Raw genomic sequence first — 14,601 nt, forward strand, 5'->3', positions numbered from 1 at the left:
CTGGGAATTGAACCTGAGTTCTCTGCTAGAGCAGCCAGTGCTCTTAATTGCTGGACCACCTCTGGCCCCTTCATATTTTTAAATTAACATACAAAGTATGAGATTTCATTGTGATATTTTAAAAAAGTACTTCCTGCCCTTCTCAGTGCTGGGATTCTATCTAGGGCTTTTAACACGCTGGGAAAGCATTCCAGCAACTGAGCTATACCCTCAGCCCTTCAACTTAGGTTTCTAAGGATCACTTTATTAACCCAAACTCAGCAAGGCCCAGTTCCCTGAAGGCAGAGACTCACTTGCCAAAACATTACTAGTGACGCTTTACTAGTGGCATATCCCTGCTCGGGACATGTGAGCATGAGAGAAAGTTGCCAGTCCAACCTTCAGGGAAAAGATGGGAGATTTAGGACCTAACTGTTCGAGGTAGTCTTAAATCTGTGATCTAAGATGAAACAAAACCAGCAGCATCGAAAAACAAGGAATAGTTAGGATAATCTCAAAGATCCCTCCCACCCCTCTGAAAAGCAACAGCACTCTCAGGAGAGAAATGCTTCCTGGAGTAGAATAAACAATGGTATTGGGAATGTGCCTTAGAGAGTAACAATACTAAACAAAACAGCTAAAATTTATTAAGTACCTATTAGCTGCCCGGGATTTTTACCCAGGAACTGATATTTATGCCTCATAAAACCCCTGTGAGAAAATGCTCATTTTACATGTGAAGATGTCAGATTGTGACAGACCCAGTCCATACTGCTTTCAGGAGGAGTCTCTAGGCCAAGGAATAGTAGTGACAAAAGCTAAGCATCCCATGAGCCCATGCAGGCTGGAAGTCAAGCAGGCACAAAGTGAGAAAGGAGACTGCTCCAGCCAGCAGCAGGAACTGGTTATGAGCGCCTGGGGTAGTAGTGAGATATGACAAAAGAGGGGAGGGTTAAAAGATGCATTCCCTCAGGACTGCACGGAGGCAGGGAGGCTTCAGTGGAGGCACACTGTAATGGTGTGGGGATGCAGTGTTCTGAAGGAGGCTGTTCGTGTGGAGGACAAAGCTGCAGAACTTACAGGTGGTCCGACTACTGGACACAGCAGTCAGAAGGCACTATAAGGAAGGTCATGGGGACATGTTCATTTTAGGTTTTTGAGATGATGTCTCTACACATCTCAGGCTAACCTTACCTGCATATGCAGTTTGGGTTACCCTCAAACCCATAGCCCTTTCTCAGCCTCGGGAGTGCAGTGATTACAGGAGTGTATTCCCATGCCCAGCTGGCAGTACTAACATTTAATGGACAACAAATTTCAACGTCTATTTTTTTTTAAGGACACCAGCAGCAATCCACAATGTGACTCCCTAGAGGGTGTACATGATGGGCCCATAACTATCTACCCACTTCTCCAGGGACACTGGGAAGGCTTGGGCCAGCTCCTTTTAGTGCTGGCAGGTTCCCTGAACCTCCTTGCTCAATCTCAAGACTCTGGGAAGCCTTCACTGTCCTCTTCTTCATTAGCTTCTTCTTTGGCACTTTGCTCAATGCTATAGGTACCATCCCTGTGTGGAATGTTGGTAAATTTTCAACATGGATAGGGAGCCATGCTCTCCTACCTTTCTCTCTAAGGACCACATTCTAAGGTTAGCCCCAAGAACTACAAAGCCACAGAGGGCTGGAAGACAGCTCCAGAATGAACTGCTTAGTACAAACAGCATCTCTAATTTGATTGGTGCAGGACCGAGGCTGGCATGACAGCTTTTTCTGAGTCCCTTTAGGGCAGATTCCTAGAGGAAGCGCCGGCCCCCTTCTCTTCCCCTTCCCTGAGTATAAGATGGAACTAGGACGTCACGGGGACTGAAGAGCATCAGTCCCGGTGGATCTAGACCCAATGGAGACCTGTCTAGCAGCTGCAGTCCTACCTTGCCCTAGAGTGCCCCATCCACCGGAGCCTGTGCTCACACAGGTGGGAGAGAAATGCTGGCTTCCCCCAGCCTTGGGTGGGTAGCACCTTCATGGATGGCCACTGCCTCTGGCCCCTGCCTCCCCCTCGGGCAGCATCCTTGATTAATGATCTTGTCTTTCTGATTTATGAGCAGCCCCTCCAGACGAGGGTGGGCGCCCCTTACAGCCCCGCCCGCCCCGCTCAGCTGGAGTAGAAGAGAATTATTAAATAAACATCCATACGTCACCCCCCCCCCCCCAAGCTGGTTGCACCGAATCCGTATGGCCCGCTCCGGCGATGACACGGAGCAGCTGCGGTGATTCATGGGCAGCCGGGCCCTGCGCTGCGGCCCATACATCATGCCAGCAGCACTTGCGGCCCCGGCCGAGATAAACTGATCAAGCACAACGGGCTGGAATGAATTTATGACAACACAAAATGGAGGGAAACAAATGGGAGGTGACCCAGGCCACCGACCCAGCCCTGCACTGGCCTGCAAGCCACTCTTCTGGCAGGAGGCAAGATGGAACACTGGCCCTAGAATGAAGAGGCTACCTTTTAACCCCAGGCAACCCATCCTCCAGCTGGAGGGAGGGGTAGGTTCAGAGAAAGAATCAATGGCCAATGGCAGCCATTCCAGGCAGCCCAGACTGGACAACTGCAGCTCCTGGGGCCAGCACTGGTCTTTCTCAGGCTTCTGGAAAGGTAGCAGGATGGCCGGCTGATCTCAAATCCTGTGGCGCTGTCCAGCCGCCCTGGGTAAAATAACAACGGATCTCCTTTTCCTCTGCTGGAGAACCCTGGCCAAAAATTCCTACTGGAAGTGATGAGCCCCAATGTTCCTGACTAAAACCTGCTGCAAGCGCCACCCGGGACAAGAAAAATGAAACCAATTTAGCTCCCGATTAAGAAACAGAAACTGGAGATGAATCAAGTGCACTGGCTGGGCTGGGCGGCCATACATCACCTTCCACGGCGGGGGCAGCTGCAGCGGGCAGGAAGGACTGCTCCTCTCCACCAAGGCTCCCAGGGCCATGGCTCAGTGATCAATTCACAGAGTCACGCTTAGCACCAGCTGGGCTCCACAGCCGGCTGTGTGCCCAGGGCAGCACGACTGAGCTGTACTCAGAGGGCCTGGAGTCCTGGCAGCAGGCCTTCCTGTTCGCAAAGGGCCCCTTTCCCAGCCAACCATACTTACTTCTCAATGTCGCTGTTCTTGCAGGTCTTCTGCATGGCCTCCTGCTTGCTGCTTTCACCATTGCTGGTGGATGGCATCTCTGCAGGGACACAAAAGTTCATACTCTGGCTAGGTGAGCAGCACAGTCGAGTGCTTGGGACTGAGACAGTCAGCACCATCGAAAGATGTCCTCTCCCAACTTCAATCCTACTAAATCTGGGTCAGGACTTACCATCACTGGCCCATTTGGAGAACTCAGGTGTGATGCGGGTGCTTGGGGGGCCGCCACTAGAGGAAAGGAAGGAGAAAAAGCTAAGTGAGGCCTGCAGGACAGCTGAGCCCTGCCTCCAGGGATCCCTCCAGAGGATGCCCACGCCTCTGCCCACACTTGCTTTAGGACTGCGCCCCGGAGTGCCTCTCTCTCCTTGGCTTCACCAGGCTCTTCTCCTGTGCAAGGGATGACATCGGCCTCCGTGTATCTGGCATGATGGTCAAGGACAATAGATCCAAGGTTGCAGTAGGACAAAAGGGCTCTGAATCCTGTGGAGCACCCCTGACCCCCAAAGTTGAGACTGGCTCCAGGAGTACGATTACGTTTTAGAGGCACCAGCTACTTTTGCTATTGTTGGTCTGTCCCACTTTGCCCAAGGATACTGTGGTTTCCCATACTCCAGAGTGTCATCCCCATCCACATCCAGGTCAGCATCACTGTCTGGGTTCTCTTTGCCACTGCACATGACGAAGCCGGAGCCTGTGGGAAGCAGAGTGTAAGAAGGGCCAGAGGCCAAGAACTAGGCCAAGGGTGCCCTTTCTGCTGCTCCCAGGTAGCAATTAGGTTCAAGACTAGACAGAAATACATACAAGCAGACATTCAGGTACTTCTGTCCCCTTTCTCTGTATCCCTCTCTAACCTTTAAACATACTCATGCAGCTCCAGGTTGTCTCTGCTTCTAAACTGGCACGTTCACACACTATGTCAGGTCTTTAGAGGACACTGTGACAGGCCTCCTATACACCTGTCTTCCAGTTTCAGGAAGAGCAGAAAGGGGGTAGAGACACTCAGGTCACAACGGTCACTCCCAGCTATCACCTGCGCCTCCCCATCTCACTGTCCAGCTTGACCCATCAGAGAGGAGAAAAGGCTGCTTAAGGCCAATCAGAGCCACAGAGTAGGACCCCCAGCCAACATTCTGATTTGGGCCACCAGGTCCTTTGCCAGCAAAAACACCAGGCAGCTGTTCAAATATTTGGTGTCTGAAGCCTGACATTAATTATTCATCTGCACCTCACACAGCCCAGATTCCTGGACAAGTGTAGTCAGAAAGGGATTAGAAGGGGACAGACGAGGAGGGTGGGCATGCACACCTGCCTCAGAGCAGTCACGACGGCAACTAGCCGGGGCAGGGAGGCCAGGCCAGACAGGCTGCTGAGTTCCAGAGGGCATTTGTCCCACCCAAAGGCAGACTCTTAGCTAGTGTGAAGGGTGAGCTACCAAGACTTCAGCAAGCCCACTTCATATGCCAGGTAGCCTCTGACCCCAGAACCACATTTCCTGACAGGCCAAGGTCAGAGGCGAAAGAGCTGTCCCCACATCTTTGTCCTTGTTGGTCTCAAGTGACATCTTACTAGCCAGGTCAGCAGCTCTGCCAGGGACAAAGGAAAATGAAGGACTCTGCCCTCAAGATTCTGAAGAGGAATCTTTTGTATCAAAGAGGAAACACAGAGCTCTGCCTACTCTGCAATCTCAGAAATGTCTGCTTCCTGCCTCAGTCCTCTCAACACAGTCCAACTCTTTCTCCTGCTCCATGACCAACCACTGAAAGCTCTCCACTGCACGCCCAAGTCCAGGCCCCAGCCTCAGCCCTCCCTCCAGAACGCCTATGTACGCAGACACAGAGACCGCTTGTGGTGCTGTACACATAGCTATCCACTCGCCCTCATCAGGTTACTTTATCAGGATGTGCTTTCAGGCAGCACCTTTTCCCTGACTCACCCCTTTCACCCTTCAGTCTATGCTGAGGTTCATTCCATATGTCCACCTCTGAGGCTAGCCAGTGCCTAGGCCCTACCTTCCTGACAGTCCTCATTTGGCACCTACCCAGAGGGACTGATACACTTGAGGCAGCAGGCAGGTCAGCAGCAGAGCCATTAAGCTGAGAAAACACCGAGTTACAGCTCTGTCTCCTATTCACAGCCAGGTGTCCTGACAAGCAATTCCCACCCCGAGGGTGAGTGGCACCTCTATAAACCCTCTGACAGTTTGGGAGACAAACTCCGCCATCAATCAGAATGTAGCTATCAGGTTCATTTACAGCCCGTACCCCACAAGCCCCGCCAAACCCTGCCAGCCTCAGCTTCCAAGTTCAGTGACGGCCTCACATTCCCTGCTCAGCCTAGCCTAGTCCTGCCTTATGGGCGGAGAAAATGAAAGCGAGCTTTAGTACCACCTCTGAGACCAATGTAGCTCCCTTGGCTGAACAGAGAAACGAAAGCTGCCAGGAAGCCTCACTATTTCATAGGCTGTTTCACAGCCTAGCCTGAAGTACTTTCTTCTTGCTGACAGAAATGACCTTTCACCTTCTATATTCTTTCAACCTTTTGGCGGTCACCCAGTGTGGCCTGGTATGAAGTTTCAAGATCTGGTCCCCCATCCTCCAGGTGATCTGAGTGCTTATACATACCTGTCCCTTCCTTGATGTCCATCCCAACTCTTCGATCATGTTCGCTGGACCAATCTGTTCAGCAGACTGCCAACGTCTCACTCCCAGCGTCATGCACACCACCCACCTCAGCAGTACTGGCTGAATACTGGCTCTACCACTCGTATCTTATGGACTCCATGCCAGAAGGAAGGCCAGGCCTAGTTGGTTACTGCCCAGAGAAACCTACCAAAAATCTTGCCCAGTTTAGCAGCAATCTTCCCTTATTCTGACCGGTGAGCAAAGAAGGTGGACATGATCTATCTTGCTAGCTAAGAAAAGGCCTTCCTGCCTCTGACCTGAGCAATCTTCTACTCTGACACTCATCCCAGCCCCCACGCTGAGACAGATGTGAAGAACCTCTCTCTATACCTACAGGTGTTCCAAGAAGGCTGCCGCCACCAATTTCACTCTGGTACTCACCCCAACATGCTCCAACCTCCCTTCCCAGCACATTAAACTTTATTTTCTTAATGAAATGTCACTTGCTGACTTCTGGCAGAATCATAATAAAAAGAAACGGCCATAAAGCCGTTTTATGCAGAAAGCACCCCTGCCAGCTTGCCCCCCCCCCCCCCCCCCGCCCCCCCCCCCCCCCCCCCAGCCTTGGAGAGGAAGGCTCCACAGTCATTTTATGTTCTCAGCTGCTTGGAATATCCCAAGCCAGTACTCAGAGGCAAGATGGCACAGAGCTCCTTTCCAAGTCTTTGGCCCCTCTTCCCTTAGCTCTGGGAAGAGCAGGCAAGCTGCTGCTCCTGCTGCTGCTGTGCCGGGAACAACTTGGTCCCTAGGACCTCCAAGATGATTCTGACAGTTCCCGGTCACCAGGGAGGCTCCTCTGCTGTGGTTCTGCTTCAGATGAAAAGGACAAAATGGCTAGCAAACTAAGTGGATGGCCAACAGTGCCCAACAGAGTTCCCTTCCCTTGAGTGGATGCCTACAAAGGAGTAGGAGAGGGTTAAGTGCCGAAATGATATGTAAGTCTAAATTTTATGAAAATGACCTTTCTCCCATAAACTCATTTCTTCCTGGGCCACTGAGGGGGGAGGGAAATCACTGTTAATTTAATCAATTGATCAAATGATCGATTGGGAAACTGGAGATGCCCGTTTACTGGGGGCTGTAACATCCTGGAACCTGAAACCACAGAAAAAGAACCATTGATTCCCTCACCTGCTGCTCCCAACCAAACCAGAGCCTGGGCAGAGTCAAGTCTTGGGGCCTCCTAGAGCCCAGTGCTCGCCTACAGGGAGGGCAGGGGCAGCAGCTTCCGGGGAGTTTTACACTGGAATTAGTTACAGATGCAGTTACGGTGTCTTGTGTAAACGCCATCGATTGGGGAGCTGACAGTCTGGGGAGCTGCGATGCGGGACAATCAATCGGCCTGCAGTGTCACCTGCCACCTCGCTGAACAGTTGACAATGCAATTATCCAGTGTGGAGGCAGGGAGTTGGCGTGTGTCAAACGCACTTAGCCACTTTCCGGGCCTTCTCGATAACGCGTTTCACTGCCTCACGTCAGGAGAGTCACACAGAGGCAGACGCCGTTTAAACCATTGATACTTGCTCTTTCTGCCTGCACTCCCTCTGTTCCAGCCTAACAATTGTGTTCCAAAAGGTGATTAAATCCTGTCCACTGCCACAGGGGACAGAAGCCTTGCTCCTAGCCACACCCCTCCCAACAGGCAGCCATCGTAACTGAACATGGAGAGTTAGAAGGCAGCACCCCTACCTTCTGTTCCAAACCTGTTTCCAGTGGTAGACTGTTCCAACATGTGTCACCAACAAGACTAAAGAACACAGTGACAATCAGGGACATTATTTTAGCAACTGGAGCTCCCATCTTGGTCCATGCTGGTAGATTAACAACTTTCACACTCTTGCCTCATAATCTGTTGACTAAGTTTTATCAACAGTTATTTGAAAGAGCTGCACTAAAGTTGCCTCGACCTGTTCTCTCAGGATTCTTTTAACTGCAGGCTACTTAGAAGCAGCTTAAATAAAGAACAGAAACCCAGGAAAGACAGAACCTTAGGCCGGTCTGGCAGGGCAGTAGCCCTCCATAACCACTGTCGTAGCACCCTCCCTCTGCCTACTCACCCGCCCTCCCCCATCACACACATACAGACTAGGCAGCTCTCGCTGGTCTGGAACTCACTATGCAGACCAAGCTGGCCTCAAACTTAGACACCCGCCTGCCTCTGTCTCAGGAATGTGGGGACTAAAAAAGTGCACCACTGTATCCACAACACTCTACCTGTCTAACGGGGTCTTTGTGCTGCATTCCTTCAAGGCTCCAGCCAGTGCGCAAAGACAAAGGTGCAGACAGAAACTTCCCACTCCATGAGCATGACCACTTCCTGGCAAATACCTCTTCTCGCCACTCTTGCCACATCAGAGCTACCTTATTTAAAACCAATCTTTCCCACGCCCTTTGTCCAGACTGTCCCCTCTGGATGTACCAAGTTCTGGTTTCCCAAATTCAGGCAACTGAATTATCACTGGCCATCAGTACAAGGGAGGGCTTAACAGCCCAGCACCCACACCTCTTTCCAAGACACAGAGGAGGTAGGAATGAGAGGAAAAGCGAGCCCTGGCTCACTGGTCACGTCTCCTTGACTACAGAGGCCACAGTAAAGTTTCTCCTAAGGGTGCTTCCCTTGTGGACTGTTTCTCTAGCGTGGCAACAATTGCCCTGCCTCCGTTTGGCAGAGTACCTCAGAAAGGCATTTTCACCCTGACTGTTGGCTATCTTTAGGTGAAGCACTGGGCCTTGGGTATTCCACCAGCAGTTAGACCTCAAGTTTTCTGTGAGAAACCAGCAGCTGAGGTGCACAGCCCAAAGAGTGCTCCCTGACTTACGTAGCAGATAAATTACTCTCTAGAAGCCTTTATGTATTTCCTCAGTTTTGTTTTGTGTTGTGTATTTGTTTTTATTTCTTAATCTGTCTGTATTGGGAGGCAGAGGCAGGCGAAGCTCTGTTGAGTCTAAGGGCAGTGTGGTCTACACCGTGAGTTCCAGGCCAGCTGGGGCTACACAGTGAGACCTTGTCTCTACATAAATAAAATATCAATCTATTTGTAGATGGACGTTCCTTGATGCTTTCTTCCTTTTGTCCTGAGACATTAATTCCAAGCATTCTCAGGACCGAGACATCTGAACCTCCTTGTCATTTATCCTAAGCTCCCATGCGCACAGCCTGTTCTTCTAAGCCAAGTGTCTTCACCAAGATTCTTGCTTGACCACTGCCTCCCACAGTAGATTACACTCAAGGCAGCTGATCTGACCCAGGTAGGAAGCTTTGTCGAGGGACCCTAGTCTGGGAGGAGGGACAGGGGCAAGAAGGGATACAGGGACTTATCACAGTTCTTCAATTCTTTCATATCTAACAAGGACAGCAATCTCTGTTCTGTCAGCACGTACAGTTCAGCTTAAATAGGCCTCACTACTTGCCTGCTCATCCTGCCTCTGCCTCCCTCTCTCTCTGAAGTCGGCTGGGCAGCTTCTTCAGCTGGCGTTATCACTCCCTCTAACCGGTCTTGGCAGGCAATCTAATTCCTCCTGAAAAGGTCACCGCCATTTTAACTGCCTTTCAATCACATTAAGCAGGAGCTGCCCAGCTTGCGGCCTGGCCCGCCCGGCGGGCGATCAATGCACTGCACCGACACCAGCAGCCTGGCAGGGCCACACCCAACCCCCCAAGAGTTGGGTCTATTGGCCCTGGCCAAGGAGGGTAGGCTGACAGATGGCCAGCTTTTGCAGATGGGTTTCAGGGGCAGAGGCAGTCAGGATCAGCCAGGGCCTCTCTTTGATAGCCCCCTCCCACTGAGGAGGCTCAGCCTCCATCGCTCCACTCTGCATCGTGGCCCCTGCTGATCTCGCTGTAAAACAGCCTTTCAAGTCAGCCTGTCTTTTGACTGCACTAAGCTGTTTAAGAGGCGGCAGCCGCTTCTATCAGGAAAGCTGGAGCAATTCTCTGCAGATAAAGGCACCTCCGGCCCCATTCCCTCTTCAAGTCTCACTCTTATTCTCGCTCTCCAAATCGCTCAAAGAAAAGCCCTCTTTGAACTCTCCTCAGGAATTCTTGAAAGGAACAACCTCACAGTGTAAACACACCCGGAAAAATGATACCCACCCGAGGCCTAAGAGCTTCTCACACCCATCTGCTGGTGCATCCCATTGCAGAAACACTTCCCTGCAGCAGCAGGCCCCGTGCAGCTTGACCCATCCAGGCACTCCAGGAGTGCCCAAGGGCTATCAGGTCCCTTTCCGTGCCAAGAAACCTAAGCAACTGCTACTGCAACTGGTGTGTATAGCTGCAGCTGAGAGCAGAGCTAATCCAGAACAGCCTTCCAGAACTGACTCAGCAAGGACTGCCTTCAACACTTGTAACACACACCCCGGCGCCTAGGTCCTAGGCTGACAGGCTCTACTGTTCATTCTTGCAAGGCTTCAGACCTGCTAGAGCCCCATCACAGAACTGCTCTGTGCAATGACAATTAAGGCTCTCCGGCTCAGGGGGAAACACCTGGTTTACACTCTGGCTTGTCTTCAGACTGGTGGGCAACATGAAAGAAGCCCAGAGGCACAAAGACCCATCTGCACTGGATGGCACTGAAGGGACCTGATCTCAGCATGAGCCCAGGTGTTGTGGCTCTAAGGAGGCAAAGACTCTCCAAGACTGCTGTGAGGTTCCCAGGGGACACACTCTGTGGCACTCCCAAGGGTGCTGCCAGGAACAGGAGGCAGATGGGATGCAGCCTGGCTCCTTAATGACCACATGCTGTAGTGCCAGCTGTGCCTCCACACAGACAGAGCAAAGAGCCAGAAGCCAAGAAGCAGCTACCTCTCTCCCTTGCCCATGGCAGGAGAGTTTGACAAGAGGACACTGACCCTGGGCACCCAACCAATTCTTCTGTCTCATCTAGGGGGCCAACCCTTGTCTCAGGAACTAGGAAGGCAGCACAGATGAGGAGGGTCCTGCAGACTCTTATGCAGCAACTCGGGGGAGCCCAAGTGAAGCAGGGAGCAGCTGAGCCCAGACCCCTCTTGCTTCAGGGCAGAGGGCGCCCTGGGAGAAGAGATGGGATCAGAGCTAAAATTAGATTCACCAATGAAGCTCATGGGAGGTCAAATTTTGCCATAACTCACTCTCTCCTCTGTAACTGATTTCCCTGACATAGAGCTGAGGAGGAGGAGGAAAATCCAATGTGTTTGCCTAGAAGCCCTGAGGGCCCCGAGTGCTGGAGGTGTACAGCAGGTTGCTGGATTCTCATTTATCAGCCTTAAGAGGGATGGAGTGATAAATGCATAACCGTCCCTTTAATATTTTATGCAGGTGCTAACGCGGCTTGGCTGTCACCTTCAATGCATCACCCGAGGCTGAGAGCCCCCCTTGTCATTGCTAGCTTGCAGCCTCACAATTCCATTTCCCCACCCAAATACATCCACTTTAATATGCACATCACAGGCAGGCAGCACGGTCACAAAGCCCCACCAGCAGCAATTTCCACGTGGTGGAAACGATGACCAGCTACCAGCAGTAACCTGGTCACCATAGTGCCACTGCCCAAGTCCAGCTGCTTTATACCTCGGAAGCCACCTTCCAGGAGCGTGGTGGCCCGTATCCGCTTCTGCCCACACCATTCATACTCCTCGAAGCGGTTGCTGTTGTCATGCTCGATGTCCACGGCGTCATCCTCAGCCATGCAGGAGCCTTCCCTCTGTGAAGAGCAGAGCAAGATCATGCAGAGCCCAGGCCATGCTCACCTGCTCCCGAAGCCTGCAAGGAAGGCACAGCCCTAGCCCCTGCTTGGGGATGCCAAATGGGCTCCCTTGAAATACAACCAATATGGGAATCAAAGACCTGGGCCTCTTCCCCAAAATTTTCCACGGGAGCCCAATCAGGGAATGAGTGGAAATGGAAGCAAAGAGCAGAGAAGAAGCTGCTGAGAGCACAGGGAGACCCCAAGAGCCCAGAGATTAGAAGCAGTCAGCAGCAAGTGTCAAGGAAGGGAGGAGGAAAGGAGGTGGGCGGCCACAGCCCCTCTACCTTAGACAGGCAATGCTCCACATGCCTACTCATCTCCTGCTCCGATCCTGCCAGGGGGCGGTTGCACAGGGGACATACCTGCCCTTCATCTTGCTTCCTCCGTTTCATTTTCCCAATCCGAGCTGCATTTAGAAACAGAAAATAAAGCACGAAATAAGCTGCTGGTCACTGTAATTCTCTAGTTCAGTGTACCATCTGACATATTCTGTCCTGCTGCCAGCCATTACCCCTCTTACTCAGCGCCTGCTGTTGCTCTCATTCTTCAGTGCCTCCTGCTCCTCAGGAGCCCAGGCTTGGTGGGCCAGGAAGTATCTATTCTTGGGCCACAGATTCCTCAAGGGCAACCACCCTCCCCTAGGTGCAGTGCTCAATGAATCCAGTAGGCGGAGATATGCCCTATGATAGGCATGTTCCCCAAAGACCAAAGACTTACTCATTGGTGTTTGGAAATACAACCCTAAAGAACACTTTCTTGGTTAGAATCCCAGGCTATTTTAAGGCTTAATTTGATTTACTATTTACTCACCCTTTAGAAACTTCCTTTGTTCCAGGGCCAGGTGCCCCAAAGTATGGCACCTAGCATACCTAAGATCATGCCAAGAGCAGTATCTCCGGTATCTCCTCTGATATCATTTTATAGGAAAGAGACTGAGGCCCAGTTGTAAAAGCACACAGCATCTGGGTTACATTTTGGGCAGCCAGGTCAGTGGACCTAGGGTACTTGGAGAGGGCAGGCCTTACAGTGCTTACCCAAACCTGTTCCATCACCTCTAATCAGTAGAGAGGGCTGGCAGGCCCCAGGGGCAGAGGCCTGCTTGCCATGCTGTCCCAAAGGGGGCTCAGTTCCAAAGTGCACACTGCAAGCCCACAGCACTGCTAATTAATGCTGAGAGATGCAATCATTTCTAATTAGCTCACTAATCCTTCTCTGCAGTCCTCCTGTCACTGAAGCAAGAAGGGGTCAAACAAGAGGCTCTTTCTCTTTTGCCCCTCCCAGAATTCAAGAGTGGGATAAGTGATGGCCACTTTTGATACCAGAGTGATGGCAAAAGGGTTAGGGAGCTGGTCAAGGAAGGAAAGGTTTTCTGCGGAAGGGCCAGGAAGAACTTTCTTAGATAGGCTGACCCTGACGGGATATGCATGAATACAGTCAGGGCAGGGACACAAAGGTGAGTTAGCATGTTACAAGTTAAGAGTGTCTACTGTATGGACCTCATAGAAAGAGGTTCATTTCTAGCTGCATGTTGAAGCAAAGGTTGTCTTCCCACATCTTCACAGGTAAAGACACCTTACCAAGGAACATGCCTAAGCACTCAACAAGTATCAAAGGCAAGAGAAGAAACTAGGCCCCACTCTACAGCCTAGGAGGCTCCTTTATACCAAGAGCCCTCCTACCTAAGCCTTATCAGTGAGACTACCCCATGAGGGTGCCAGCCTCCCACCTGTTGAAGCAGGTAGTTTCTCTAACTGCAGAACAGTGGCCCTAGAAGGAGCCAAGGCAAAGGGAAATTTACCAGCCCGTAAGACCTGCATGTGGAGTTTCAGAACCTAGGTTGGCAGTCTAATCATCTCTCAATTCTCTGTGTTTCCACGACAGAGATGTACTATACTCTGGGCCTTCTGTACATATAGATCCAGATCCCTGCTTTGCTTGGAATTTTAGGCTTAAGCAGCCTTGATACTGCAGAGCTACAAAGAAAGCAAGCAGAACATGAGAAAGGTGTTGGGCAAAGGCTCCTTCAAATCTTTGGAAATGCAGTGTGGTGTAGTGTGCCTACAGGCTCACCAAGCCTGAAGGTATCCAGAACTCAATGAGGGCACTGTAGCTCAATGCCTGTGGATCCTAGAACTTGGGAGGCTAAGGTTGGAAAAATTATTCTAAGTTCCAGGCTAGCCTGGGCTACATGGTGGACCCTCACCTCAAAACCAAAACAGGACAAAAAGATCTTATTACTGAATAAAGAAATGATTCAACACAATACTTTCAGATGTTCTCTTTGCCCAGGACACCTAAGGCCAGCAGAGGGATCCTTATAGCCCCAGAAGGCTATCCCGACCGGCTAGGCTTCACTTGGAAATTCCCAGGCAAGCAAGGCAGGTTTGGCTAGACCCTCGCCATTCCTGTAAATCCTGAACAAGCTTCCTACAATGTGGTAGGGAGGTTAGTCCAGTCCTTGAAGCTGCCTCTGAGTCAAAACATTTGACATGGCTGCAGCAGCAAAGGTTTTAGGAATAAGGAAACTTTAATCACAGCTCAGCTACACCAACTCGGTGATATCAAACCAACGGGCCTTCAGCCTCCCTTTCCTTCTTTATAAAACACCTGTAGTATTTTCCTCTCCCAGGTGTGGTGAGAATGGTGCTAGTCCACAGTGAGTGCTCTTCTCCCCCCCCCCCCCCCCCCCGCACTGGGCTAAGCCTGGAGATGGCAATCACCTGATAAGGGCTGGGGATCATGGTCTTACTCACCAGCTGGCCCAGAGACCCTAAGCCCTTTACAGCGAACCCCAACTTACACCACACCTCAGTCAGCACAAAAAAGCGGGACCATTCAATTGTGTTCAGCAAACAGGAATGCTCCAGAGGTTTGAATCCAAAAGGGGGGACCGCCAGGTAGTGCAAACACGGCCTGCTTTCAGAAAAGGCCTCTAAGAGCTGTCGAGCACACGCTGATCACCTTTGTGAAATGTGGGCCGACTGATAACTCAAAGAGCCCTGGGACGAGTTAGTTCCTGTTGCCGTGG

At 51.3% G+C, this 14,601-nt stretch overlaps 1 protein-coding gene across 3 annotated transcripts in view; it reads right to left on the reverse strand.

Annotated features, from left to right (window-relative positions):
* Positions 1 to 14,601, reverse strand: part of Rnf220 (ring finger protein 220) — a 213,575-nt gene that overhangs the window by 2,730 nt on the left and 196,244 nt on the right. For 2 of the 3 annotated variants that reach the window (XM_055618578.1, XM_055618580.1), the window contains 6 exons: positions 11,858 to 11,979; positions 11,396 to 11,528; positions 3,761 to 3,857; positions 3,499 to 3,585; positions 3,339 to 3,394; positions 3,128 to 3,206 (listed from right to left, as the gene is read on the reverse strand). In XM_055618578.1, the coding sequence (XP_055474553.1) occupies positions 3,128 to 3,206; positions 3,339 to 3,394; positions 3,499 to 3,585; positions 3,761 to 3,857; positions 11,396 to 11,528; positions 11,858 to 11,979 (574 nt within the window). The remainder of the gene's footprint in view (positions 1 to 3,127; positions 3,207 to 3,338; positions 3,395 to 3,498; positions 3,586 to 3,760; positions 3,858 to 11,395; positions 11,529 to 11,857; positions 11,980 to 14,601) is intronic. The other variant, XM_055618579.1, reaches the window with a different exon arrangement.

The sequence above is a fragment of the Psammomys obesus genome, unplaced genomic scaffold (genome assembly GCF_907164565.1).
Source record: "Psammomys obesus unplaced genomic scaffold, mPsaObe1.curated_primary_1811, whole genome shotgun sequence".
NCBI lineage: Eukaryota > Metazoa > Chordata > Mammalia > Rodentia > Muridae > Psammomys > Psammomys obesus.